Source organism: Pseudopodoces humilis, chromosome 22 (genome assembly GCF_049639895.1).
Source record: "Pseudopodoces humilis isolate 2021_Gansu_Grassland_sample_001 chromosome 22, ASM4963989v1, whole genome shotgun sequence".
NCBI lineage: Eukaryota > Metazoa > Chordata > Aves > Passeriformes > Paridae > Pseudopodoces > Pseudopodoces humilis.
In genome coordinates this window covers 1,583,558-1,610,760 of record NC_142221.1, presented here as the reverse complement: position 1 = coordinate 1,610,760, position 27,203 = coordinate 1,583,558, and the positions used below count along the sequence as shown (strand labels likewise).

Genomic DNA, 27,203 nt, shown 5'->3' with positions numbered 1-27,203 from the left:
CCGCCTCAGGCCGGCGGGGCCCGGTGAGGTGTGGGGAGCGCTCGCGCTGCTGCCCCACCACGGCAGCCCCCGGAGCAACACCCGGGAGCTACAAGCGCTTCTCCGGTCACGCAGAGATAACACAGCCTTAGCCAAGGTCACGGCGGTGCAGAGACTCTTGAGGGGGAAGAATTCATGGCACAAGCGGGTCAGACAGACCCCTCTGAAGGACAGAAAAACGCATTACTAAATGACCGCCACTGGAACACCGTGTTTTGTTTACAACATCTTGTTTACTCAACACAGCAAGCCAAAATACTAACTGTTAAGGTATGCACAGAATTATTAACTGTGGTCAGAAAAAAGTAGATGTATTTCTGATGCAACGCCTTGTTTGCATTTCTTTTATTTTGTTATGACAGGACATGGTTACATGTATGGACAGGGGAGAGGAAAAACCTCTAATGTGAACATGTGCACAAGACGAAGGTTTGTTCAAAAAGCTTACTGAGACATTGTAGCCACTGGACAGAACATGCTGGTGGCCTGTCACACAACACAACTCCCTCTCATGTTTACATGCACGACCAAAATAACTCGGAACCTGCTCCCACAGAAGATACAGATCAACAGATCAGTCTGTTTCCCCTTTGGCACACAGGGAAGTGCTCATGAGGGAAATACCCGCACATACACCTGACCGTGCCTGTAACAAGTAGTAACAGGAAAGCGCACGGTAGACATTGTACACAGCCAACCCCTCACGTAGCTGATCAATAAAACCCCAAATGGGCTGGTGCACTTACAGACACAGGGAAGGAAAGCGAACTGACATAAAAACTATTGTCTCAGATTTTAGAGCCAGCCAGATTTTGAAGCATTTGGGCCAGACTTCTGGACTCAGAGCAAGAACTTGGAACAGCACTTCTGAAACTCAAAAGAAAGAGTGATACAGACAGGAATAAGAACTACTGCTTTTTGCTAGTTGTAAGTACCATAATCTCGTATTAACACCTGAAATCATTCTTTATTCATATCATGTTAAGTGGAAGAAACATGTACCAGCCAAAGACAGACTGCATCACAGGGCGCTCGATGCTCATGATGAAACTAAAATGACCTTTGACAAAGCACAAACACACTCCTGCACACACATCATTACTGTGTTACCGTGTCACAGAACCAGGGTATGAGACCTCTAGGTCTAAGCCATTGCTAGTCAGACAGAAATGCCTGCTTTTCAAAATTAGCATTGAAACTGTGATTACCCAACAGCACACAGCTGAATTTCACACAAGTACATATAGCTAAGATCAGTAAAAAAATGAAGGCAAATGTTATGATGCAACAAGCAGGACTAAACTTACCAAATACAGGTGCAAAACATTGGTATGACAGAAAAAAACCCCACCATTAGAAGAAAGAAGTTTATAAAAATTCAGAACTTGATAAAACTAAAAGCAAGTCCTTTTCATAGGACTATCCAGTTACAAATAAACTGCAAGGCAATACTGTTTGTTTCTTTCTCTTTTATGAATTCTCTGTTTGCAAGAGACAACTTGAAAAGTTCCTTGATTAGTTTTTGTTTGTTGTGTGTCCTTAAATGTCACAGACTTGAATATGAAAACACACCTTCTTTCTGTTGGAAGATCTAGCAAATTTTGGGCAAGGAAGGAGACGATTTCACCATGAATGATCCAGGAACTGGATGGGAACAACTGACTCGCTGAATAAATAAAAACACTCCCTTCCCTCAGCTGTTGTCACCAACACCATGGCTCAGGCTTCAGCTTATTGCAGTATCAGTAATAGTCTGAAAGTCAGCAGCGCCTGCCCTTGAAACAAGGAATATAAAACATCATTGGGGGACCAGGATATGCTCAGTATAATAGAAGATAAGCATGAAATAAATTCCCGTATTTTGCAGTTTACTTTCAGCTAGGAAACACCTTTTTTTCACTGACAGCGATAGTAACCTTAACAGAGCAGGCAGGTTTCCTGCTCCAAGGCCTTGGTCTTGGATCACCAGCCACCTGTTTGTGCTTCTCTCCCTTAGATGGGGATCTGGAACTGGAATTGCATCTAGAATTTCACTAGCCAGGAGCTTTTTGTGGAGTCTGACTCCACAACTGCCCAGCTATCAATCATAGTCTATTTTAACTTTCGTAATAGTGTTCAGGTTTGGCTTTTCGCTGCTGCTCCTCCCATGAACAGAAGTCAAATGCTTTTTAAGAGCAGACTTGTGTTTAAAGTCCATGTCGCAGCAGTGGCACTTGTAGGGCCTGTCCCCGCTGTGGATGTTGAGGTGATCCTGGAGTGTGCTCTTGGCTGTGAAGGTCTTCAAGCACACCATGCACTGGAAGGGCCGGATCCCCATGTGCCCCCGGATGTGCCTGTTGAGATTCTTTTTTTGTGTAAATGTTTTGCCACATTGCAAACACAGGAAGAGTTTGTGCATTTTCAGATGTCTGAGATAGTTCTCGAGGTGCAGAAAGCCCCTCGGACACTTTGGACACTGGTGTCGCCATGAGCTGCCAGAATCCTCCATGCTCTGGAACCCATTCACCCCACTAGAAGTTCCTTCTGGATTGTCACCAACAAAAGCCTGAAAGTGATTTCCTGACATTTCTGTATTCCTGCTTTCAACTGTAGAGTTTATCAAGGAGTGCTGAGTTTCTGGGAAATATAAATTTGTTTTAGAGGAAGTGCAAGGCTGAGGAAAATGATCATTTTCTACATTTGCCACACTCATGGAATCCATTCTGAAGATACAGATTTCATCATCCTTGTACCCAATTTCCACTGTTGATATTTCTGGAGATTTTGTGTCATTCCTTTCCGATATCAAGCTCTGTGCTGCAGGGTGCGGGCCATCCCCATCCTCCTGTTTCACGGGGTATTCTTCATTCTCTGGGCTGTCTTCAGAGATCTCGATTATTTCACAGTCTTTTTCTAAAACCTCATCCCCGCTCCTTAGTTCAGCATCCGAGGAGTGGCACCCCTCAGCAGCCTGGGTACCGCTCTCCATAGAAGCGTCGATCTCCAAGTACTTGGACAAAGCCTCGGTGCACTTCTCCACAATGTGAACCATCTGCAGGTAACTCGCGGCCGTCAGGTACTTCAGCAGCTCCTTCTTCTTGACTTCCAGCGCGCCCGTGTAGCAGGACAGCAGCAGCTTCCTGCCCACCTCGGCGCTCTGCAGGATGGTGATCCGCACCTGCCTGGACTGGTTGAGCAGAAACTGATCCCGCATGAAGGTGGAGCAGGCGGCGAAGATCACCTTGTGTCCCTGGAACTCGGTGTCGTTGATGTAGATGGACACGTCGCAGAAGAGGTTCTGCTGCCGCAGGAGGTTCATTTTTTGCAGCACGGCATCGCCCTGCTGCTCGAACTGGAAGTGCAGCACCTCCGAGTCCGCCGCCATGGCGGGACCCGCGGGCACCGTCGGAGCGTCTCGCCGGGCGCAGCCCACCCCCGCCGCCGGCAGGACCCACTGTCCCGGGGCTCCCGGGCCGCCCGCCGCCGACCGCGACCCCGCTCCGCCCCGCTCCCCGGTCGCTCCCGCAGCCGGTGCCGCTCCGCCGCCGGTGCCGCAGCGCCCCGGAACCGCTTCCCCGCCCGCCCCTTCCGCCCGCCCGCCCCCGGTGCGCCGTGACCGCGGTGGAAATGAGAGGCGGCGGCAGACAGAGTTAGCAGCACGTTTATTAGAAGACTTGGCACTGCTACAGCGGCTGCCGCTGGGGGAAACCGCACCGGCACCGGGGCGCGCCTCGCCCACCGTTCGGTAGAGGTAGCGACGTGTCCGCCCCCGTAAGGCATCCCGGGGAGCGGCTACTGGGGCTCCTCCTCGCCATCAGCCGGGACGCGCCGGGGGAACGGCCAACCGCCGCCCCGAACGCCGCCGGGACGAGCTGCTGGCTTCTTCACGGCCACGGGACATCGCCCGGCGGCCGCCGACCCGCCTGCTTTGGTTATGACACGTAGTGTAAGACTTTTGCCCAGTCAGTGAAGAGGTAGCTAATGCTCAGTCCATCGATTATACAATCTCAAAGGAAAGGTGTCCGTCCTGCCTTCTTACCAAGTTGGGAGGCACCACTATGTCCCCCTCTTTGTTTTAAAAAATTAACATTTAACGTGACTTTAGAGTTCTCTTAACAATTTCAGTTTGTATCACATTTTGATTCTCCCTCCTTAGTTTTATTCCTCCCAGTGACTCCAAAACGATAATCACCCCCACACAACTAATTTCTACATTATTTCAACAGAAGTTCAGCGGCAGCTAAGTTTTGCCAAAAAGCTAGGGGAGAGAAAGACTGACACTTCAAATTCATCAGTTACTAACTTGAAAAACTTCTTCTAAAAGAAAAATAAATTAAGGAAAGACTCATCCCTGATCTATGCAGGAGGCTGTGCAGTTGCAGCATGTGCTGCAGGAACATGCACATGCTACACAAGCTACCATCACGCAGAGAAGTGGTGAGCCCAAACCTCTGGCAAACCTAAATTCTAAAAATTCCTTCTTCTATATAATATAAATAAATAAAACGCCAACATAAAAAAATTCCTAATATACTGAGGAGTTATTAAAATACTTTTGTAATAGACTTCAGTTATTTTTAGGATATGCAGGAAGTTGTACAGCACATTAAGTTGTGAGACTATCCACTTACCAGCAAATGGTATTCTACACAGTAACACACAGATTATGATAACTGCCATAGTCCTCATCTGAATATGCAGCATCAGTAGCAACAACCAATGGATCTAATCTTTCACTACTTGGGACATTGCAATGAAGACAACATTTTACATACATGGACACTTAAGTTCATCTTATTCTATAACTGAGCTGCCTCTGCATATTCCATTTATCGTAATTCTCACTCCATTTTAATCTGTAATTCAGAGAAGCAGCATTAGCCAGATGTTGCTTTTCTAATACCTCTTCTATACTCTTCATTTGTCTTTCCATATAGGGGCAAATTTTAGATGAACTCTACACCAGTGCACTTTGCATTGGCATATTGCCCTCAGAGCTCCAGCGTTTCTGGAGTCACACAGCCATCTCCTGCATAAATCTTTTGGTCTGCACCCTTCTGCCAGGCCAAAAGCACAGATATTAGTAAAAGTCACTTTTCATCCAACAGATGTGTCCATTTTCAGTGAAGAAAGTCTTCTGCATTTCTGCTTTTTCCTATTTATTTGTGTCGTGCTCTTGCCAAACGACCACAGCAGCCTTTAATTGAGCAGCCCAGCAGTCTTGGCCTTCTCAGATGTCCAAAGCACCACAGCACAGGGTGGACTGAACTCCTATGTATTTTGACCAAATGATTTATTTTTGTTTCTTAGGAAACCCCTTGTCTCTTCGTATCAGCTTCAAGTCACCCACAGCTACTTCGACAAGCTGTATTCTCCTTACAGTAACATTACAGCTTCATGATTCCACAAAAGCCAAAACTTTCCAGATAGACAAAACTTTCAGTACTGTCCATTTTGCTGCCACGTTTTCTAGCATTTGTGCAGTTTTATTCCTTTCTGTGGCAGAAAACCATTTTATCTTTGTGTCCATATTCATATTGCCTTGGATTGTTCACTAGTACCTTACAGCACGTTGACCTGGCTCTGCAAGCTCTTGTTCTCCACATCTATCTTCATTTTGACATAGCACTATAACTTATTTCCATTTAGTGAATAGTAGATTATCAAAATGTTTGAACAATACAGAAGATTCTGCCTGAAGACAGAATGCAAGTGTCAGATGCAACTGTCACGGTCAAATTTAGTTCAAAACAACTCTGAAAATGGGTGGCTTCAAGAGGAAAAACAGTTCTTCCCATGCAAACCTATCTTCTATCCCAGCAACCTGAACAATAATTTAAAAAGTTTCAAATAGTTAGACTTTAGGCCTAAATATATTTGCTACAACTTGAAAGATGAATGCCCTGATGTAATTTCCATTGCTTACTTCATAGCTGTCCATGTAAGAGTTCATTTAACAGTCAAGTACAGTAGTTCAAGAACTCAATTGCAAAAACTGATTCACAGAATCACCTTCTTTTTCTACTTCAAAGTATGTGGATTTCTGAAAACGTTCTGCAACATTAACGTGTTTTAACGTCCATCAGTGTAATGTCTGCGTAAGGAAATCCTGACTTCTACACACACACAGAACTGAAGAGCAAGACCAACTTCTGATAATGACATACACAACACTTTTTGCTCTAACACACCTTTGGTCATACCTGTTTAACACTTTTAACCATACAATAGCAGCCTTTCACCCCCATCCCTCATTCAAACACACCAACAGTACTACGACGTTTAGGCAGGAAGCATAATCTCAGCCTCACGGCAAACCTTGTGGAAAAGAGCTGCATTGGAAGAAATCCTTATTCCAAACACAAACAGCAGTTCTCTGCCGAGGATCAACCATTTGATTATTAGTCTATGCTACACTTCAGTGCTAAGAGTGCTCTTCTACTGGGAATGGTGTGCCTCAGATGAATTAAGCTTCTTTCAGCTTGACTGGGATGAGGATAATTCCACAGCACTTTTGAGAAGCAGTATGGTATAATCCCAGAATCCCAATTAACATGCCATTCCCGCTACATTTGATGTTTAAGGCGGTATATAAGAGGTATTGCTGAGTACAGTCAATAGCTGATATATTAACCTATAGAAATTGTGCTACCTATACCTCATCCTAGGATCTGTAAAACACTAATGGTCACTTCAAAAAAGTTCAAGAAATCAAAAAACTTTATGTTAAGTTCTCATAGCAGGTATTTTTGTTTAAAGTTAAGTGACATGTGGCCCTTATTAGACATCAAGGAGAGACACACAAGAACTAAAGGGGGAAAAAAGCAAAAAAACCAAAATCATGGAGTTGTTATACATTGCAGCTTTAAAAAGATTCTTTTCACAGTGTCAAAAAAGCAGTATTTCTCCACTCCAGCTTTGCTCTAAACCCAACAGCTGTTGTGGTTTGTGATGCAAAACTTATGGAAGATGGAGGATAACTTTTAGCTTTGAAGTGTTTAGCTTGTCTCAGTACATGCACTGGTAAGCGCCCTTTAAAAATCCCAGGTATGCCAGCGTAAGAACAGGTCACCATTTGCACTCCAGGCACCAGCCTCTCACATTCCAGAGCTGCAATTTATCCTCAGTTTGAACAGCTCTATGCAATGATCAGCTAACCCTGCCAAATCATTTAGGGTTTCATCTGTTCATAATGCATGTTGAGGTTAAAAACCCTGAGAGTTTTTAAGAGAGTACTGACTGGCAGCAAAAGTTTCTTGAAATAACTTTAGAAAGGGCAAAAAAGTGACACAAAAATACTTCATTTCAACTGCAGGAGTCTAGGGGTAAGATCAGAGAAAGGTAATTTTAAGAGGTAAGTTTAAATTTAAGTATATGGAGTGTTTTCAGTTATCCAGTGCTTTTTAAAAAAAATTTCGGGTTATCTCACACACTTGTCCTCTTTGCTTTCCTCCATCTGCCCAGACACAGAGAGACCTCTAACTGCACAGCAGATGGTTTACTTGCAGCCCACAGCAACAGTCTTTCAAAAGGTGTTAGTCTTGAGTCTCCTAATCAGAGAGAAATGAAACAATTAACCCCTTAATCCACAGTAGAGACATAGAGAGAAACCTGAAGGAGGATTGCTATTCACAGAAAATATCAAGTAAGACTAACAGCGATGGCTGAAGACCTGCCAGGTTTTGCAAGCTAACCACCTGTAGCCTTTCGGGGCACACCACTAGTTTGGGGAAGAAACCAAACCAACAGTTTGCTCCTCTCAGTCACGATCCCTACACAGGGCAAGTTGTAATTGCTTAATTGACGCAGGTACTATCGTTTCTTAAACTGAGCACAGCCTGAGGCAGCTTCCCTGCATCCAGTACCTGGCTGGCATCAGCCTGCTGACAGACCTTACTGTCTGTAGCAGCGCTACAAGTGAATGAATCGAAGTCCACTGTTATGTCTTGCACGTTTCTTTCATTGGCATTGTCAAAGCTATTTTTACCGTGCAGCTGTTTAAGGTGTTTCCTCAGAACGGGCTTATGCGCAAAGACCATGTCACAGTAGTTACACTTGTGGGGCTTGTCCCCACTGTGTAGGTTGAGGTGGTCCTGTAAGGAACATTTCTGAGAGAACGTTTTCCCACAGATCTTACATTGGAATGGTTTGATGCCTGCGTGCACTCTCATGTGCCGGTGGAGATTGCCCTTCTGAGTGAACGTCTTGCCACAGAGCAGACACATAAATAGTTTATGCATCTTTAAGTGGTTAGCATAGTTTTCCAGATGCCGAAATACTCTTGTGCACTTTGGACACTGATGGTGCCACTGGAGGCCTTTGTCTATCCCTCGGTTGTTAGGCCCAAACATATCTTTAGAGGCCAGAATGATGTTATCGCTGCCGGCATACGAAAGGGCATAGTTGTGGAGGTGATTTTGCTCTATTTCACTTGTTCTGTTCTCAACAGTGGAGTTGATAAGAAAGTGTTGAGGCTCTGAGGAATGCAGTGCAGTTTGTTCAGAAGAAATAAACTGATTCTGATCCTTCTTATTCCTAACTTCTGTTACCTCCCCAATGGACTCCACCTTGATGATCTGAATATCACTGTCCTCCATGTCCATGCTGTCTTCTGAAGGCTGAATACAAGGCGAGTCTTGCTGCAGAGAGTCATCGTCCCCCTGGTGTTCCTTCAGCTCAGAAGAGTCGCTTTGCTGTTCGCACTCTTTGCTCTCCAGCGGTTGCTTGGGTTTGATGAACTTCCACAGGGCCTGAGTGCACCGTTCCACGATGTGGCTCATCTGCAGAAAGCTCGCAGCAGTCAGGTAGTTCACTAGCTCCATTTCAGGGAACTCCAGAGTGCCACTGTAGCAGGAGAGAAGCAGCTGCCTCCCCACTTCCGAACTCTGCAGGATCGAGATTTTTACATCTCTGGAGTCGTTCAGTAAGAACTGATCTCTTAAAAAAGGAGAGCCAGCAGCAAAGACAATTTTGTGCCCGTGAACTTCAATATCATCTATATGGACCACAACATCACAAAATTTGTTTTCTTCCCTCAGTTTGTTCATTTTCTGTAACATTGAATCTCCATAGTTGTCAAACTTGAAATGAAGAATATCTGATCTTTCTGACATTTTGGCACACCTAAGGAAAAACAGCAGGAAAAAACCCAAACAATGAGTACATTTTATTTTCTAAAAGGCAGGTTAGAAAGATTTAAAGTAGTAATATAAAGTGGGTATTTATCAGCTGTTATGCTTTTTATCCTAGGTACACATTAAAGACCATTACAAGTAAAAGAAAATTCAAGTTTACACCTCACATTATAATAACTTTTACCTTTTTTTAATGTAATGAAGCCTGAATATTAAGAAGAGGTGCTATGACAGAAATTCTCCTGAAGCAATATTCTAAAGAGTTATGATGTAAAGGGAAACTGTATTTTTAGCAAGGTTTGGGGTTTGCAGCACTGGGTTTAACACATTAGATTGTCTTTCTAGTTTTTCTGCAGGAGTTGGTTTGCTGTGTGTTGTTTTGGCTTTTCCTAAGATTACAGAAAAAAATCTTCACAATGGCCTCCACTAGGCTCCCTGTTTTGAATATCTGGGGAATAAGGAAGCCTTGCCTCTTGTCTTGTTCTTTGGAAGATGACTTCTCTAGGAAGATTGTTCTTGTTTTGATTGGAATGAAGAACAGTGGATCTTTCCTAAACTAAGTACCATTCTTTTGTCGTTCAACAGTTGCTTTAACAATTTATAAGACTACATTGATTCTGGAAGAAACACTGCTCACACAATCTTGCCAAAGCACTGGGATTGCAGGAAGTGAAGAAATAACATAATAAAATGATGCAAGATTTGGTTAGATAAAATTACAAAACAAAGCAAAACTTACACCTCTCAACTATTACAAACACCACATAAAGCTCAAAAGGAAGCTTTGAAGTTTATAGATAAAAGCAGATACTGCTCTCTTAGGTCACGAAATATCAGCTGGGTGTACACACAGGAATGGCATTGTGCCCAGTGAAATGAATGAACACACAAGACAACTGTTTGAAGAATATTTTTGGAAGCATCTGTCAATAATCAGGGTTTTTTCAGTTTGCAGCTCAGACAGCATTTGGAGCTACATGACCTCCTCATTGATCACACCCATCAAGCGTATCTTCCAGTGTATGGCATGCAAAAATTCAGGAAGGATTTCAGAAGACTTCAAAAACCAGGGACCAGGGAAAGTTTGGAAGCAGGGGGGCTTTTTTCTGCAGTACAATCGGTTCTGTTGAATCTGCAGAACTCAGTCTCAGTCACCACCAGTGCTGCCTGCCTGACCCTGTTTATAGGGCTGAAAATCTAAGAGGCAACAGCCTTTGGCAAATATAAATGGCAGGAACAGATCATCCTGATATAACTTCAGTGAATTTTAGCCATTATCAAATAGTTTCTTTTTGTGTTTTCTCTGGATAGTGATGAGGGAAGTCCAGTTATGAGTTTGTTTTTTCCACTTTGGAAATTCCTACAATATGAATGCAGTTAAAGCACCCACGCTAGATTTAGACTATGCTATTAACCACAGCCATTCAGCCTGTCTGTGGTGGACTACAAGAGCCACATCGTGAGAAGCTGTAGATCGAAAAGTTGTGACTTGCCTTGGTACACGCTCAGTTTCAACTACTACTGATGTCCAAGAGAAAAGAGCATCAAATGAGCCCCAAACCCGCTCTCTCGGGAGGGGGGCAGACCAGGGCAAGGTTCCGTCGGACGTGCGGGGCTCCCCGCTGGAAGCACGTGCTTTCTCGGCCTTCACCGACCGTGGATCGCTCCGGCCCCTCACATCTACTTCCCGGGGTCCGGGAAAAGAATATTCCAGCACAGCTCAGCCGGGAGCCCTCGCAGCATCCCAAAACAATGTAAACGCGATGCCCTTTGCGAGAGCGGGGAAAGCCGCTGTCCGCACCAGGCCCGGCCCCGCGGGAGGGAGGGAGGGAAGGGGCAGGTACCTGTAGCGTCGGGCCGCGTCCCCGCGCTGGCACCCGCGGCCGTTCCTGCCTCCGCCTAGGGACCTAGAGAGGGGAGGAGACCCGCCGTGAGCCGCCGCCCCGGCGCCGTGCCGGGCTCGGCCGCCCGCCGCGCCCCCCGGGCGGCCCCGCGCCCCGCCGCGCCCCCGGCCGGGCCGGGCCGCCCTCCGAGCGCGGCCCGCGGGGGCAGCGGGAGCCGCGGCCCGCTCCGCGCCGCGCTCCGGGGCCGCCGGTCGCGCCCCGCCGGCCCGCCGGGACCTCCAGGCGCCTCCGCAGCCCAGCACCGCGACTCGGAACCGCATTGTCCGCCCGCCGGAAGAGCCGCGCCCGGAAGGACCGGCGGGGCCGCCCCTCCGCCCGGTCACGTGGGGCGGCGGGGGCGGCGGCGGCCGAGGCCCGGCACCGGGAGCGGCGGCGGCGGCGGCCGGGGTAGGTGCCCGTCCCCGCTGCGCTCTCCGCGGCGCTGTCCCGCCGCCGCTCCCTCCCGCTCTGCGGGAGCTGGGGCCGCCCTGCGCTCCGCTGCCGCCGGGTCCCTCCCTCGCCCCCGGGGCCGTGTCTCCCACCCGCGCGGTCCCTCCCCGGCCCCTCATGCCCGCAAGGGCCGCGGCCTCGGCCGCAGCGGGGCCGTGAGACCGCCCCAGGTCCCGCAGGGCTGCGCCGAGTCTTGGGGCAGGCGAGGGGCGCCGGGCCGGGCCCGGCCCGTCCTCCCCAGCTGCGGGTGTAGGGGACAGGGACGACCCACCGGAGCCGCGGCAGTGTCCCCGGGACCCCGCCGAGCGCGTCCCGGAGCCGCCGGCTTTCCCCCCGCGTCCCATCCCGGGCGGAGCGGGACCAAAGCGGAGGGACCGGTCGGGCACCCGCTTTCCCTCTCCGTGTCGCGGGGTGTCGGTCGTTGCCTGTCGCTTCCAGGTGGATCCTAAATTGGGGCATTTCGTTGCGTACAGACATCTTTATTTGGTTCATGTACCGTAACCTCGGGGTTTTTTGTGGGTTTTAACCTTGTTGTCAAGGAAGTGTTTCTTTCAGTTTAAATGTCCCCAGTAGATAATTTTTAAGGACTGGTTGTGTCAGTTGGGGGTGAAAATTAAGTATAAACAGATTGTGCTAAGTTGTTTTAAAAACACTTATCAGCAAAAATTAAATTAAAATTGAACCGCTGCAAGTAAACTTGGTGGTTTATCTCTGTGTAGATTTGCCTGATCATTTTAGGGGAGAGGAGAAGTAGAAAAAGTGTTCAGTAGAGGTTTGGAGAGGAGGCAGAGATCATGTGAGAGGTTTATAGAGGAAAAAGATTTTGTTTATTTCTTGAGTGCAAGCTGGGGAACAGGTAAGGCATACAGGTATGGCTTGATCTGTATTCCAGATTTTGTTTTACTTACAGGTTTTGTTAAAGCCTAACTCAGTAGGGTTTCTGAGACTTTTGGCTACTTAGAAAACGTGTTATTACAGGAACTGCCCATTGCTGTTTGACTTACAGAAATGCTGTATTCTTTTTAAAGGCCTCTACTTAAAAGGTCAAGGACCTGAGCAAACTTATTTTTGTGTACACAGTAAACAAATTAACAAATGGAGCTTGGCATAGGGGTTTCCTTCCAATTTCCAGCCCCAAGTGCAGACAGTGTTTCGTAGCACACACCAAATGTAACTCCTTTTTTCTCAGTTCTTCCACAGTGTATTTTTAAAGCGCTCTGGTTGTCTGGTGAGCGTAGCTCCCTGTTTGTGTTTGAATCCTAATGAGAGAGCAGCTCCAGCAGTACTTAGGGCATCATCCCCAGAGTTTGTTCAGCTGCTGGCTGCACTGCCTTCCTCCCAGCCTCCAGCTGGTGCTGTGTCCTGCCCATGCACAGCACAGAGATGGGGCTGGTGCTGGGGGAGCGTCAGCTGCGGCGCGTGGATGAACCAACTGTTCATAGTTAATTCATTCCAGCAGCATTCCTGTGCTGGGCTGGCTAAGGCAGTGTCAGCATTTCTTTTATAAACTGCAGTTTCCCAGGACGGGCTGCTTATTTCTGGGATGGGGAATTTACTGATTACAAGAGCCTAAAATTAGAGTTTTGCTCTCTGAGCAGATAGTTGAAATTCAGATTGAAAGCAAAATTATGTTGGCAATAGCTATCAACCTGTTAAGGATTGTTAACAAAGATTGCATTAGGTTAACTCTTGTGTTTTGTCTGATGCCTGGTTTTGCATACAGTGTCTCATGATTCACTCCTCTTCCTGATATCTGTGAGGAGAGGGGTGGAATTAGAGACACCATTATCTCCAAATAACAGTGTCTTTTACCTTCTGGCTCTTGAAATTAGTGGGAACATCTGTGGCTGTCAATGTGTTGTAAAATGAACAGAAAAGTTAGATTTGTAGTTGTTATTCTTTGTTAATTACTCTTTAGTCATCCCAAATCTGTATTTTCACATGCAGTATTCCTCTGGCTTTCCTGCTTCATTTTGAGTGCCAAGGACTTGTTGCATTTAGGAGTATGTGTTGCACAGGGAAGGTGGGTAAAGAACAGACATGATTAAGCAGACTAATCATGTGATACGTGAGATGAAAAAAGATTGCTAGTGATTGGTTGTATGCTGTTTGTTTTGTTGTTTTTTTTCCCAGAGCTGTGATAAAATACAAGCATTGACCTGGAGCATTTTCCAGGCCTTTTTCAGGACTTGCAATGTACTTTAAAACAACAAGTGTGTGCTAGGTGAATTGTACAGGTAGAAAACCCCACAGCTGTCCAAGGCTGTAGGAGCTCAGTCTTACAGAATGCTGGGTTCTTTGTCAAAGCACAGCTCTGCAAAGTGTAAAGCCTCTGAACTCTGCCACAAATTCCACTGTTCACCCACACAAAGATGCTAATGATGAACACTCAGAAAGAAGAACTTTGTATCTTTAAATTGAACTATACTGGATTTGTTGTGAAGCTGTGCATAGAGCCAGAGGAATAGAAACAGAAAATACATTATATTTAGGCATTTCAGACACCTCAGTGTCTTTTCTGCATGTCGCCTTCTCGTTTTCCATGTTTTTTAGCACTATACTTAGTGGTTTCATATTTTGTAGGATAGAGGATATAAGTTTGTTTTGCATACCAAGCTTTCTGACTTTGGCAAATGAATTACTGTTTTTCAGTAATTTAGTTAATATTGCTATATTGCTCTTTATATGGTGCATTCTGCATCAGATATATTGGAACTTTGTGGAATTACTTTAGGAACTGCAGCTGAGGTACAAAAGCTAAGAAAGATATGAATGGGGAAAAAAAGTCTCTTTTCCTCTCTGGTTTGCATACCTGTTCTCAAACTTATTCTCTTTTCTGCCCTGGAAACCCAGAACTTATTTTTGTGTTGTATTTTCCTGTAAATTCCGTGCTAAGGATGCTACATCTCCTGCTGACTCTCAGGTTGAAGAATTTCATGCCTGAAATACTGATTTTTTTCATTCACCATCTGTTTTTTTGTGTGGTTATGGATGTTCTAAGCACCAGAAAATGGGTATTCCTTGGAAATGGAGTAAGACCAGCCATAGTTATGAGTGCCTTGCTTCACTTGTTGCATGTGTCTCAAGGTGGCATTCAAGCCTTAGCCTCTTCCAGTAATGTAAAATGGAAGATCTTCTGGTTTTCTTTTTTCTGTATGCTGTTTGCTTTAAGCTCTTTTAAATTCATTCTGTCAGAACTTAGAAGGAAAACTTTGATCATGATTTGCAGGTCAGGTGTCAAATACTTGGGAAAGGGAGGGAAAGTAAAAGATAAATGTTTTATAAGTATGTGTAACTAATCTGAACTTTTGGTAGGTTGGCTTTCCTGTTGTTTAAGATTTTAGCATGGTGAATGGGGTCTCTGCTGTTCCTCTGCACATTATCTTGAGAGTAAGGTGTAACAGCAGCGATGGGGAATTTCACAGAGAACCAGAATTTTGAGTAAAATTGAAAGCAGTGACCGAAGAGCCAGCTGTGTTGACTTTCTCATTTTGCAACTTTCTCCAATAGTTTGTTGTGTGAAGAGAGGCCAGAACACCCATTTAATTACACAGAGGAGCAAGGAGAGAGGTTGGTAGACGTTTGCCTCTTCATATGTGTTTTACCCAGACACTTTGTCTCCCTTGGAGGTGTAAAGACACCTTCAGGGATGCTCTACATTATTGGTGAAGCTTTGTGTCAGGAGCTAAACTGTGCTGAATTCAAAAGACTGTATTTTATTTATGCTCAAACAAACCAAAGCCTCTTTCCCTGTAAGGGATGAGACACTGACTGGCTGAGGAACATCAGAACTTGAGCTTGTGCTTGGCTGAGGTCCTTGGGTCCTAAGCTGTGAGAGCAGAAAGCTTTGGGTCTGAGACCAGTTGCAGATGTTGCTAAAGAGCACTGTCACTGCTGCTGTTTGTTCTTGGGGCTTGATTCCAGAGCAGTCCTAAGCCACATGTAATTGCTCTGCTGGTCTTTGATGTGTGCCCTTCTAGGCTGGCCCTTACTTTAATGGGGTGGTGATTCTGCCACCGTGAGCTTTCTGATTCGGGTAAAATGATCCATGTAGTAACCTATATTGAACAAAGTGATAGCAAGGAATGGAAAAAATTGCATCCATGCTAAGCAAAGTGTGAGGATATAGAAATTTTGGTTAACTTCAGGCAGTATTTTAATATTTGAAGACTACTTTTGCACCTCGAGTGTTTGAGCATTAATCCAACATACCTCTGTGGCTGATTCCGGCACAGTTGGGTATCTGAGCTTTGCTTGCTGCTACATCAAAAGCTTCTCTCAGTTGCCTGCTCCATGGTCCCCTTTGCTGTGCTCTCCTATCTTAGGTAATTTCATGAGACTTCTGCTCACTGTTAAACTGGCAAAGTTGGGCTGATTGGGATGTCTTGGTGTTGCAATTCTGTGTTGTGACACTGCTGTGGGGTTAGGCTGGGCTGGCTGTGTCCCGGATTCCGCGTGGGGTTTGTTTACACCACGCTACGCCAGACACGGAGCGTGGAAAAGCGTGAGAAGCTTGATATTGAATTGAAGGTAATGCTGGGGAAAGGCGTTGGATTGAAACACTTGGGAAATAGGAGAAATTAGCACTTCAAGACAGACATACTATACCAAAATAAAGTGCTAAATTGATCCTTGCCTGGATGATCTTTACAGCTGCTTGTGATCAAAGCCTGCTTCTCTACTCCTGCTGTCAGTGTGGGAGATGAATTTGCTCTGTTTGAATGAAAGCAGTAAAGCCAAAGGGGTATTTAGTGTTTGATGCTTATTTTTAGTTTGTGTTTCAAGATCTTTGATTTAGGTATTTTCAGAGATCTGTGTGTTATATAGATGGTGCAATACGGAACTGTTATATGAATTTTTAAGACAAAAGCATATTTAAAAATAAGAGCTCTGCCCTACCCTTAAGATACATGTGAGTAATACCAGACACATACAGTGTGTAGAACTTCTGAAAATGTTTACAGCATTTTTCCAGCCAGTAATTCCCACTGAAAGTCAGTGGGTCTTAAAAAGGCATTGAAAAGGATATCCAAGTACCACACATGATTTTGAAAAATAAATCAAATAACCACAGGTGTGTTGTCATTCATGAACAAACCATGTCCATTCTTCCTCTTACATTCTGCTTCAGTTGTTCTCTGAAACACGTTCCAGGATCATGAAGTGACTTGGTTGGTAATTGGTTAGAAGTTGTCCTCCTGGCAGACTTTATGTTGTATTGGTGGCAGTGGGGAGGGCACTGTTAGGAATCAAAGCAGGCTTTGCTATTTTTGGTGCATTGTTCCTGGTTCAGGCAGGAATGCTATGAGCTCTGCCTGTGGCTGTGCCAGGTCTTCGTTGTTTGGCTGCACTGTTGGAAACCAGGTTGAGATGGTGCTTCCAGATTGGAAGGCAGAACTGGAGGCTGAAAAAACATTTGAGTTTGGTTATGCTTGGGAGTTTGTAAAGACCCGAGCCATTGAGATAAGGGTATATTTGGATTTCTGGGAAATTTAATCACCCATTTTTATCACGGCAGTCTGTTTCGAGCCATGGATTCTGGGAATCTGTGCTGTAGAGTTCAAGGTGTGCAGCTGAACTTCACCTTTTGTTCCTTTCTTCAAATGCCTCTCAGTGCCAGTTCCAGCTTTTTAAAATCCTCTGTTGGCTCTGCTTCTCAGTACTGATCCAGCCTACGCTGTTCTTCCTGCTTCTTGGAAGTCTTTGCTTTTATTGCTCCTTATAGAACAGAAGATTCAGCATAGATTCATAAAATGCTCTGTGTCCCAAGGTTTCAGAGCAAAATATCAAGAGTTAGGTCAAACTCTTGTTTGGGGGAAAAGAATGTGACTGCAGCATGCAGTGAGTTCTGATAGGTATGAGTAATTTTTGCATGAACATACTTGAAGGCAGGTATTAACTGAAGGAAGCAAATGGACTTTATTGTGCTGGCCTTAATTGTCAGCAAGTGCAGTGTATGTTCCAGGGCCCTGTTTTGTGATGTGTAGAAAGTGGTGTCTGACATAACCATGAAATACTGCACAGAGTTTTATTAACTTCCCTTTTGTGAGCTGTGGAAACCAGTACTGTAATAGCATGTGCTGCTTAGCAAAATGAAGCCAGGACTTTGAGTGTGCACTGAGAGAGGAGTTGGAGCTTGGTTGTGCTGTCAGATGAGTTAGTTTTTATAATTAGTCAGCAGGTTTCTGAAAAGAAACATTTGAGGATTTTAGCATGAAGTTTTATATAAGTATTTTTATGATTTTTTTGTTTTTCAGGAGTTTATAACATATTTAATCTCATTCATGAATCGAACTTCCTTTTTAAGTCATGGATGACAAGGCTTCTGTTGGAAAAATCAGTGTCTCTTCAGACTCGGTATCCACTCTTAACAGTGAAGATTTTGTCTTGGTTTCCAGGCAAGGGGATGAAACACCATCTACAAATAATGGTAGTGATGATGAAAAAACAGGACTGAAGGTAAGAACCAATAACCTGAGTTTGTTCCCTGTTCTTCTGAATCAAACTAACCATGGAGAGCTTAAAGAGGGACTTCTTTATTGTGGAAAACTTGACAGAAGAGAGAACTTATTCAAGAACCAGTTTTGTCAGTAATTTCTTCACTGCTGACATCAGAGGTGGTAATTAGGTTTTGAGTAAGAGCTCTCTCCATCACTAGCTGTGGGTTTTATCCCACTTTCCAGAAGCCTTCCTGAGGTGCTTAGGATGAAACAGACTGGTTGTCAAGAATGTGGAACTGTGATTTTTATCACAGCTTTCAGGTGGAAAGCAATATTAACATACATGGATTTGACCGTATCTGTTAATTCAAAGATACGTTGAAGTTTTCCCCAATGTGAAATGTTCTCTTTAAGAAACGTAGAAGAGTAGTTGTAACTAACAACTTGGCATGAATCAGAGAACAGAGCTCTGTGTGAAAGGCTTGTGAGAGCTGGAGGGGCACTGACATCTTCTCACTTGTAAAAGTGCTGTTCTGAAAAGAGACCCTTGTCACCCTATTTTTTTTAATTTTTTTTTTTTTGCTACTTAAAGCAACTTTCATCCCAGTTTGTATTTCAGCAGTTTTTAAGGAAAGTGGCACAAGGTAATCACTCCAAATTCCATCACCTTAATGTATTGAAAACTGGATCTTCCCTAGAGTGAGTAGTTAGTGTGTTCTTTACAGGATATGGAAAGAGATATTCCACCATTGGAAGGAACTGATGTCTGTCTACAGCTGTATCTATGTCTTTAAAGATGATAAGAAACCCTGTGTTCTGCCTGTTGGACTGGGTGCTCCTCTTTTCCTTTGTAGTAGTTGTAACAGAGACTTTATTGAACATTTCTTGATGCTTTTCCTCATCTTGCTTTTATCTCCCAACTGCTTTGTTTGTTTTTCTTGTGTTCCTTTGAGTCCTGGGCAAGACATGCTGTTATAGTGGCCCTTTTCTTTTACACAAGACTTTAAATAAATTCTGTCAGTTAAGGGTCTCAAGACTGATCTTTTGCTTAATCTGACAAAAAAGTTCACTTATGTTTTATGGTTGTTGCAGAAGATGTCACTTTGCATCATAGAATAAAAAACATGGACATTTCTTGAGCATGGAGCCCGGTGATCTGTGAAACCTGCTGAAAGGCTGTAGCCTCATGCTTGTCTTTCTCAATGCTGCAAATACCATCAGCATCAAGATCAGTATCAGCATCAATACTTAGGAATTCAGAGTAGTCTCATAGTGGTGCTTCTGTGGCAGTGTCTGTAATCAGCTCCTGAAGCATTGTTTGAGATCCCAGGAGACAGACACTGTCAACCAGATTCTGTTCCATCTTGTTATTCCCAAAGAAAATTTGGAAGCATGAAATGCCATAGTCTGCAACACTTCTTGCTCCACATGAGAGCTGTTTGTATCACTGTTTGCTTCCAAAGTGGTTTATGAAATGCTGGCTCCAGGTGTGCTGTTTCTCTTGATGAGGAAGGAAGAACACGAGCTCTGCTGCCTCCTGATCATCAGTTGTAAAATAAAGTTACACTGTTCTCTGATTTGGCACTGAATGCCACAGAACTTTGCAGGTCTTAAGCTTCATTATGAATTTGGTGCCAGGACTGAGCACAAGCCTTGAACAAAGTGATTTACTGTGAGCTTTTCAGTATTTCAGCATGGAGAGCATGTGCTGTTGGTTATTGGCTGCAATCTGAGTGATTAATGGGAATTTTCTACCTTAAACAAGCACTCTACATTGCAATCTAAATTCTCCATAGAGGGACCTTCCTGTTAACCTCCTTCCTTCTGCTTAAGGAGAAAACTTAGCTGAGGAAATGGGAAGCTAAGCTGTTCTTAGGGAAAAAAAAAAAAAATTGGTATTTTGGTATTGTTCTACAAGAAAAGAGACATTTTGCCATAGCTTATGGCTTTGTTCTTGGTATTTCTTTTTCCTCAGTTTGCAAGTAGCCATTCAGTTGCCAGTGAAGTGGAGTGGTGGAGGTTGTCAGAGGTGTGTTAAGTGTTGTCACCATGATATCTAGAAGTGTTTCAGTAGTTCATGAAAAATTAATGTTAACAGTACAGCATAAGAGCTGAGGTTATGTATTTCATAGGAACAAATGAGATTTTTTTTTTTCAGGCAGAAGCAATTGCTTTGGTGCTTATAACTAAGTTAATTTGTATGTGTCAAACCCCATTTTTTTTTTTAATGTGGCCTCTAAGAAAAGCAAAAACTGAGTTCAGGTTTTTGTTTGAGCAGGTGTCTCTTTCTGGTGTTCTCTCTCTTTAGAAAAGCAGTTAGAGCATGTTTTATTTGCTAATGAGCACACTCTGAGGATGGTGCTGGAGGTTCAGGTTTGTGTTTGCTGAATGTGACAGGCTCTGAGATTTGTATATCAGGCCTAAGGCTCTTGTTTCAAATTTGCTGATAATTCTATAGGTCTAAGTAATAGTGCTATGGCTTGAGTTAATGTAAGTTTTTGTTTGGCACTTCTTTTCTTCCTCAAGTCCAGACAGAGAAATATTTCTTTTCAATATAGTTAGGAACCATATTTTTCTTCAGTTGGTCGTAATTCATAAATGCATTTTTGATTTTGTCAGTGCTGAAATACTTGGTTCAGTTTAAAAAGGGGTTGTCAGTGAATGTTTTCCAGAAATACAATTTGCCAGCTGTCTTTGCTTTCCAGTATTGTTCCTGTATCTGCTTCTGCCCGCTGGCAGTGGGACTGGAAATCTAGATTTAGGAGAGCTTTGCTCCTGGAGCCCAGTGCAGTTCTGAGCTCCCCGGCACAGCGAGACCTCTCCCAGCAGCGGCCAGCAGCACATGCGTCAGGAGAAGGGAATGAATCACAGTTCTGATCAATCTCCTGGTGTGCTAAAGGAAGTTTGCTACCTCCTAGTTAAAGGTTAAGTAAAATCAGTTTTGAGTTTTGTGAGAAGTGGAGAAAACCCTGATTAGGGCAATGGTTTCTTTGCCCAGCCTCAAGCATTTATCAGGTGCCCGTGTTTGTTGTTCCCTTGTGCCCTTGGCTCTGCCCCGTGCTGTCAGGCTGGCTCTGGTTTTGGGGCTGCAGCGTGGATTTAGGCACGTTTACACCTTCCTTCCCATGATGTGGGGAATTGGTATTCTTGTGTAAGAAACTGGTGGACATGAAGTTAACCTTGGCTTGTGGTTTAGGCCTCGGTTTGCTTGCAGCTGCTGTGTTGATTTTTGAGAACAGCAGGACTCCTCTAGTCCAGAAGTGTGGTTACTGTGCCATTTAAAATTCTTTTGAAGTCTGGGCTGAGAAGGAAAGCTTTCTTGAGAAATTAGTTTAAATCCCGGTTTAAATGGGGTTTTGATGATGATGTTTTAGAATATCTATGAGATGGATTTTTTTTATTTTTACATGCCTATTTTCTGTAAACATCTTGAATTTGTGTTTTACCTGTCACTACTGTTTTTGGGAAATTTTATTTTCAAGATCATGTTTTATAGATGTAACGTCTAAATATGTTATTCATACTGATTGTTTTACCAAACAGAGTAGATCACCGTTCAGATTTTTTGCCTTTTAATCTTGATAGAGTATTTTTTATGTGCCTTTTACATTAATACCATTACAACTTGTAGTTCTCACTGGATATGAATTTTTTACCTTCCTTTCCCTAACCAAAGTCTGTTGACTGTGAGATGCAGTTTTTTACCAGAATGAATTTTAACTTCAGGTTTCACAGAGAACAGGTTCTGTAAACTAGAAGTTACTCTAGGTTTTTTTAATACATAGCCTTTAAAGGGGCTGACATGACACTATCATTAATTAATTCTATTTTGTTGCAAAATATAAACTCCATACAGTAAAGGAACATGGTGCATCTTCCATCATCATCATAATCATCATCATCACCTTTCTGATGAATGCCTGCAAAGACCTGAATAATAAATTTAATGCTTGAAAGCCTTCTGCCTTTGATAACCCCATGCTTGTGCAAGATTTTTCCACAATGAATCACGTGAAAGAATATTAAAATTGTTGGGAGGAAAATGGAAATCTGTGGATTTCTGTAACTAGTTGCAGGTTACAGATGCCTCCCTCTGTGGGTGTGCAGCTGAGTAAGGCAGTTACCCTGTCTTGCTCCTGGCAGGTATCGCAGCACAGGAGTGCATTTTAATCTGTACAAAAAGTGACATTCTGAATCAATTTCGAGACCATAAATGTCTCCTGTTGTTCTTTAGATTCTGTAGCAAAACAGTCACTAGGTTTTTAGTTTTTGGAGTAGTTGGATAATTTGGCTTTTATTAGCTGGCCTTTAGCATCTCAAGTGAGTGAGTTTACAGAGAGGTAAGAATATGGAAGTGCTCCTCGGGTTGAATTTTGGTGTCAGCAGGACTAACCAGCCGCAGCTGAATTGTTAGAAGCAAGTACCTTTTGCTGGTGGCGTCTGGTCAATACTTGATAAACTTGGCCACTTCCCTATTAATTGCAGAGGAATGGACAAGAGTTTCCTTAGAAGCAGTATCTGAGAGTTTCCTGAAATGAATGCTTTCTCTCCCTTTCCACTTCAGGACCTCATTTCACACTGTTCAGGTGGCTTCATGCTTTCATGTTGACTTCAGTGAGCTCAAAGTCAGGCTGCAGCTGAGCATTAGGAAACAAAGCACTGCTGTTACTTCTCAGCATGATGGCATAATCTTGTTCCAGGTGCTTCTCTTCCTGTGAAACCTTGCTGTCTTGCCCATGAACCGTGTAACATATTTAATTATGTTTGTCCTTTCTGGTACTAATCTGAGAATTGTTATAGCCCATACTGTGGGCATCTGTAGGTTTCTCTGCCAAAGGTAGTCTTTGTGGTTGGTGATTAAAGACTAGTTTGAAAGTAATCTCCTTGCTTTTCCTAGTGTAGAAAATTCCTGCTTTGAGCTTGTAGATTTGTTAGAGCAGGGAGGATATAATCCATGCTGGTGAGTGTTTGCACCCTGCAGTTTGTGTTTATGGTTGTAACTGGGTTAAATTTGTTGACTGCTGCTTTGGCTGGTAAATAAAAAGCCATACGAATGACCCTGTGCCTGAGGCGTGTTTTTTGTTGTTTGAACAATCTTTTCTTCTTTTTTGTGTCCCAACTCTGTGGCTCTCAGATTGTGGGGAATGGAAGCGAACAGCAGCTGCAGCGGGAGCTCGAAGACGTGCTGATGGATCCACCCATGGAAGATCAGTCCAGTGAGAGGGACCATGGAGAAGAAGTCAGAACTGATGGAGATGGGGAAGAACCTGTTGTCCTTGAAGCATCAGCATCCTCTACCATTAACCCAGTGTCAGTGGCAGGACTCCAGAAACCAGAAATGAGCTTGCCAGTGAAACCATCCCAAGGAGGTTAGAAAAAAAAAGGGGGGAAATACCTGGTAGTATCATATGAACTTGTTTTTTGAAGGGAAAGTGAAGAGAATTTAGGTACAGGTGTGGCCACTGGCCTTCCCCTGTGTCTCACATTATAATCACTTGGTGCAGTAAATTTCAGGTTATGTATGTGATGCAAGAGTTAATATCTGCTGAACTGGCCTGTCTTATGAAAACACTGCTATGCCAGCCCTGAGATGTATGCACAAATATGAAGGTTACTTGCCTGGCTGTATAAAATATAAATACAGGGCTTTCCTATAGTGTTTTGACCTGGCCTGACTTTTCTGTTCTTACCTTCTTTGGTCTCCTGTTCAGGGGGGAGTCAGTGTCTGACACTGACTTGGTGTCTTGCCTTGTTTCTCACGTTCCCCCTCGTGTCATGCCCTAGACTGTGAGGATTTGAGCCCGTTCACGCCCGTGACAGACGAGGACAGCGTGGTGTTCAGCAAGCTGACCTACCTGGGCTGTGCCTCGGTGAACGCCCCGCGCAGCGAGGTGGAGGCGCTGCGGATGATGTCCATCCTGCGTGGCCAGTGCCAGATCTCCCTGGACGTCACCCTGTCGGTGCCCAACGTCTCTGAAGGGACTGTGAGGTACAGGGCTCGCTGCTCTGGGGCTGTGCATTCATCTTGACTCCTTCGGAAAGCGAACAGGCTGATGGTTTACCTGGCAGGAGACTTGAGCAGCTTGGATTTTCTTTAGTGGGAGAAGGGGCTTTTATAGATACTGGGAAAAGGCATCCTTTGAATTTGTTTACCAAACACTCTGCCAAGAAGTACTGTGGTGATCCAAGCTGTCCCCAAAGCCACAGTGAGACTGGTTAGTGATAAACACTTTGCAAATAGCCTGGAAAGTAGTTTGTAGAGCTAGAAAATGTTTGATACATGAGGCTTAACAGAGGTGGGTCTGTCTACTGCTAAATATTAGTGTAACTTTCTGAACACTAATCCCTGAAAACCATGGGGAGGTTATTGGTGGAAACATCTGCACATTCTACTTTTTTGTGCTGTTCAATTTAAACACCGTTATTCTTGTCATGCTTTGCAGTAAATGACAGTCAGGAGCTAGTTTTTGTGGTATACTTTCTCTAGGGCGTGGGAAATCGTTAAAGCTTGCAAGTTATGTCTGGCTGAAATAATTCTTCTGAAGGTGCAAGCTTGCTTTTTTTTTTTCCCCTCTCTCTATTTTAACAGACTTTTAGATCCTCAGACAAACACAGAAATAGCAAATTATCCAATCTATAAAATCCTTTTCTGTGTACGAGGGCACGATGGAACCCCTGAAAGTGATTGCTTTGCTTTCACTGAAAGCCACTACAATGCAGAACTCTTCAGGATTCATGTCTTCCGATGTGAAATCCAAGAGGCTGTAAGTGCAAGCTTTTTGTCAAATGATAATTATGTACATGTAAATGTTATTACTGAAATTTAGGTGAAGTTTTTCAGGCATTTTAAAAGTAATGTAATTCATCCATCAACAAACCTTAGTTATGGGATAAGAATGCACAATTAACAGTTTATCCTAAGAAGCATAGAAAACCAGTTAATTATATGCTAAAACTGAATTATTTTTGTACAATTTGTTGTGAATTAGTGAAAATCCAGGTAGGTTTCAGCTGATGTTTGTGCACTCTGGCTGCAGGTGAGTCGAATCCTGTACAGCTTTGCCACTGCCTTCCGGCGCTCTGCCAAACAGACCCCGCTCTCTGCCACTGCCACGCCCCAGACTCCAGACAGTGACATCTTCACCTTCTCTGTGTCCCTGGAAATCAAAGAAGATGATGGGAAAGGTTATTTCAGGTAGAGATTGTTCTTTTGTGCACAATATGGTTCTGTTGGAAAGTGAATGAAGAGAGAGTGTGAGGCTGAGGTGGTCCTGAACTCCCTTTTTGAAGGTTTTCTATTCTAGTTTAAATGAATCCCAGCCATAAATTTTTTTGGGAAATAATACAGTGGTAACTCTCTGGACTAGGTAATCTTAGTCATTGAACTGAACATTGGTGCTATCTGCAATGTGCTTTTTCTGTTTAGTATTTTTTCTATTGTCTATAAGTCCTCTGCAATGCCTTTTAAGTTGTGCTCAGCAAAATTGCTGCTGAAGCTGAAAGTGCATCATTGTCACCGTGCTGTTGGGAATATTGATGCTGAGACTTCAGTGTGTGATTGGCACTGAAGTGTAGTTTTATGTTTTCCCCCTCTTTTTGCAGCATTTAGAAGGGCTTCTTCAATGAAAATAGAAGGGAAATAGTCTGAGGGTTGGTCACTCCTTGGCTTGTTGGTGTCATGTGCCCCAGCAGCCACATCCCTTGTGAAAGCAAGCAATATGCGGTTCCTTATGGGTAATACTGTATGTTACATGGGGAATCAATATTTAGAAACTGTTGAAATTAGCTCACAATACTGACCCCCACAGTATAAGTCGCCCATTTTTATTTTGTAAACTGTGTCCTTGGTTTCCACCTAAACCGACTGCCATTTCTATCATGCTGCTGATCACAGCATGCAAGGAAGAAAGATTTTGAGTGCTTTGGTGTAAGGAACTACACCAGTGTCTGATGCTGGGTTTGGTATATGCAAGGAATGCAGATAAATGATCCCCTGAGATTTATTTTTTCCTTTCCTTTTGAATAACAGTGCAGTTCCCAAAGACAAGGACAGACAGTGCTTCAAACTCCGCCAAGGGATTGATAAGAAGATAGTGATTTATGTGCAACAGACAACGAATAAAGAACTTGCTATTGAAAGGTAATGTCATCAATTATTTTGTGGATACTCCATTTGTGTGATTTAGTGCCACACTTCTCCTGAGTGTGGTAAACCAGAGGATGAAGTGGAACTTACCTGTGTGTGCCAGAAGTCCTTGTGAAAAGGCCAAAATGAAATCATAAGAGGTCCTTGTGTTTCATCCTTGTCTCTACTGAAGGGTAAATTGTTGCAAATATGTCTAAAAAAACAAACCAAAAAAAGCCACCAAAGGAAGGGCAGAAGACTGCAGGCCAAACGTTGTTGTGGTATAAGGAATCCCTTGTTAGCAGTGACTTTATCACACTGTTCTTTAAAATGAAGGTAATGGAGCAATTTCCAGGCTGCTGTAAACAGGGTAAAACCATATTGTAAATATGCTTCTGAAATCTTGCTTGACATTTTTGATGTTGGCTTGACATCAGTTTGCTGGACATGCTTGATGCTGCTTTCAAATGTCAAGGTTTGCTGATGTTTGTCAGTGGATTCATGGGCTGTTTGTGGTGTATGACAGCACATACTTGGATAAGAAATGTTAATGGCTTGTTTGTGAGCATGTCTAATTTCTGCAGTTATATTTTTTTGCTTGGCTTTGCAGATGTTTTGGCCTTCTCCTTAGCCGTGGGAAGGACGTTCGGAGTGGTGACATGCACCTTTTGGATTTGGTAAGGAGCTTTCCTAACAAAACGCAGTTAGAATTTTGGTTATGATTGTGCATGATCTCAGGATGGACAGAGAACACTTCTGCAGTTGTTGATGGGAACTGATGTAGGTTCTACTGTTGAGGGGGAGGCTCTGGGCAGTTGAGTCGAATCCCTCCCTGCCTCTGCTGCTCAGTTAGAACATGGACCTGGTGCTTGGTCAAGGGATTTGCCCAGTTTTAGTCAGTCATGACTATTCTCATTCAGGGGCCTGAAATAAGAAACATGGAACCTTATTTTTAGACATGCTGAATATTAAAGTGCTATGCTTTGAATGTGGAAAGTTTTACAGCATGGTTATCAGTGTGAGAATTGAGGCCTGAGAGGCTTCAAATATAACACTGAGAACTAGTGGGTGCTTTGTTCTTATGACTCACTTTTCTCTATAAAGTAATGATAGAGAACATTTGACTTCACAAGTGAGAAGTGACAACAAATTT

At 43.8% G+C, this 27,203-nt stretch overlaps 3 protein-coding genes across 4 annotated transcripts in view; 1 reads left to right on the top strand and 2 right to left on the bottom strand.

Annotated features, from left to right (window-relative positions):
• Nucleotides 1-276: 276 nt before the first annotated feature.
• Nucleotides 277-3,510, bottom strand: ZBTB6 (zinc finger and BTB domain containing 6). The gene has a single exon (XM_014258068.2). The coding sequence runs from the start codon at nucleotides 3,401-3,403 to the stop codon at nucleotides 2,120-2,122; it is 1,284 nt and encodes a 427-aa protein (XP_014113543.1). The 5' UTR covers nucleotides 3,404-3,510; the 3' UTR covers nucleotides 277-2,119.
• A 153-nt stretch (nucleotides 3,511-3,663) lies between these two features.
• Nucleotides 3,664-11,316, bottom strand: ZBTB26 (zinc finger and BTB domain containing 26). Its single transcript, XM_088065882.1, has 2 exons — nucleotides 10,997-11,316; nucleotides 3,664-9,141 (listed from the first exon to the last, which is right to left on the bottom strand). The coding sequence occupies exons 1-2, from the start codon at nucleotides 11,314-11,316 to the stop codon at nucleotides 7,815-7,817; spliced, it is 1,647 nt and encodes a 548-aa protein (XP_087922008.1). The 3' UTR covers nucleotides 3,664-7,814.
• A 78-nt stretch (nucleotides 11,317-11,394) lies between these two features.
• Nucleotides 11,395-27,203, top strand: part of RABGAP1 (RAB GTPase activating protein 1) — a 62,778-nt gene continuing 46,969 nt past the window's right edge. The window contains exons 1-8 of one of the 2 annotated variants that reach the window (XM_014258001.2): nucleotides 11,395-11,443; nucleotides 17,743-17,944; nucleotides 23,060-23,294; nucleotides 23,710-23,914; nucleotides 24,515-24,689; nucleotides 24,963-25,120; nucleotides 25,955-26,065; nucleotides 26,661-26,727. In XM_014258001.2, the coding sequence (XP_014113476.1) occupies nucleotides 17,795-17,944; nucleotides 23,060-23,294; nucleotides 23,710-23,914; nucleotides 24,515-24,689; nucleotides 24,963-25,120; nucleotides 25,955-26,065; nucleotides 26,661-26,727 (1,101 nt within the window). In that variant the 5' untranslated portion in view covers nucleotides 11,395-11,443; nucleotides 17,743-17,794. Of the gene's footprint in view, nucleotides 11,444-14,995; nucleotides 15,056-17,742; nucleotides 17,945-23,059; nucleotides 23,295-23,709; nucleotides 23,915-24,514; nucleotides 24,690-24,962; nucleotides 25,121-25,954; nucleotides 26,066-26,660; nucleotides 26,728-27,203 lie in introns of those variants that run through there. The other variant, XM_014258002.2, reaches the window with a different exon arrangement.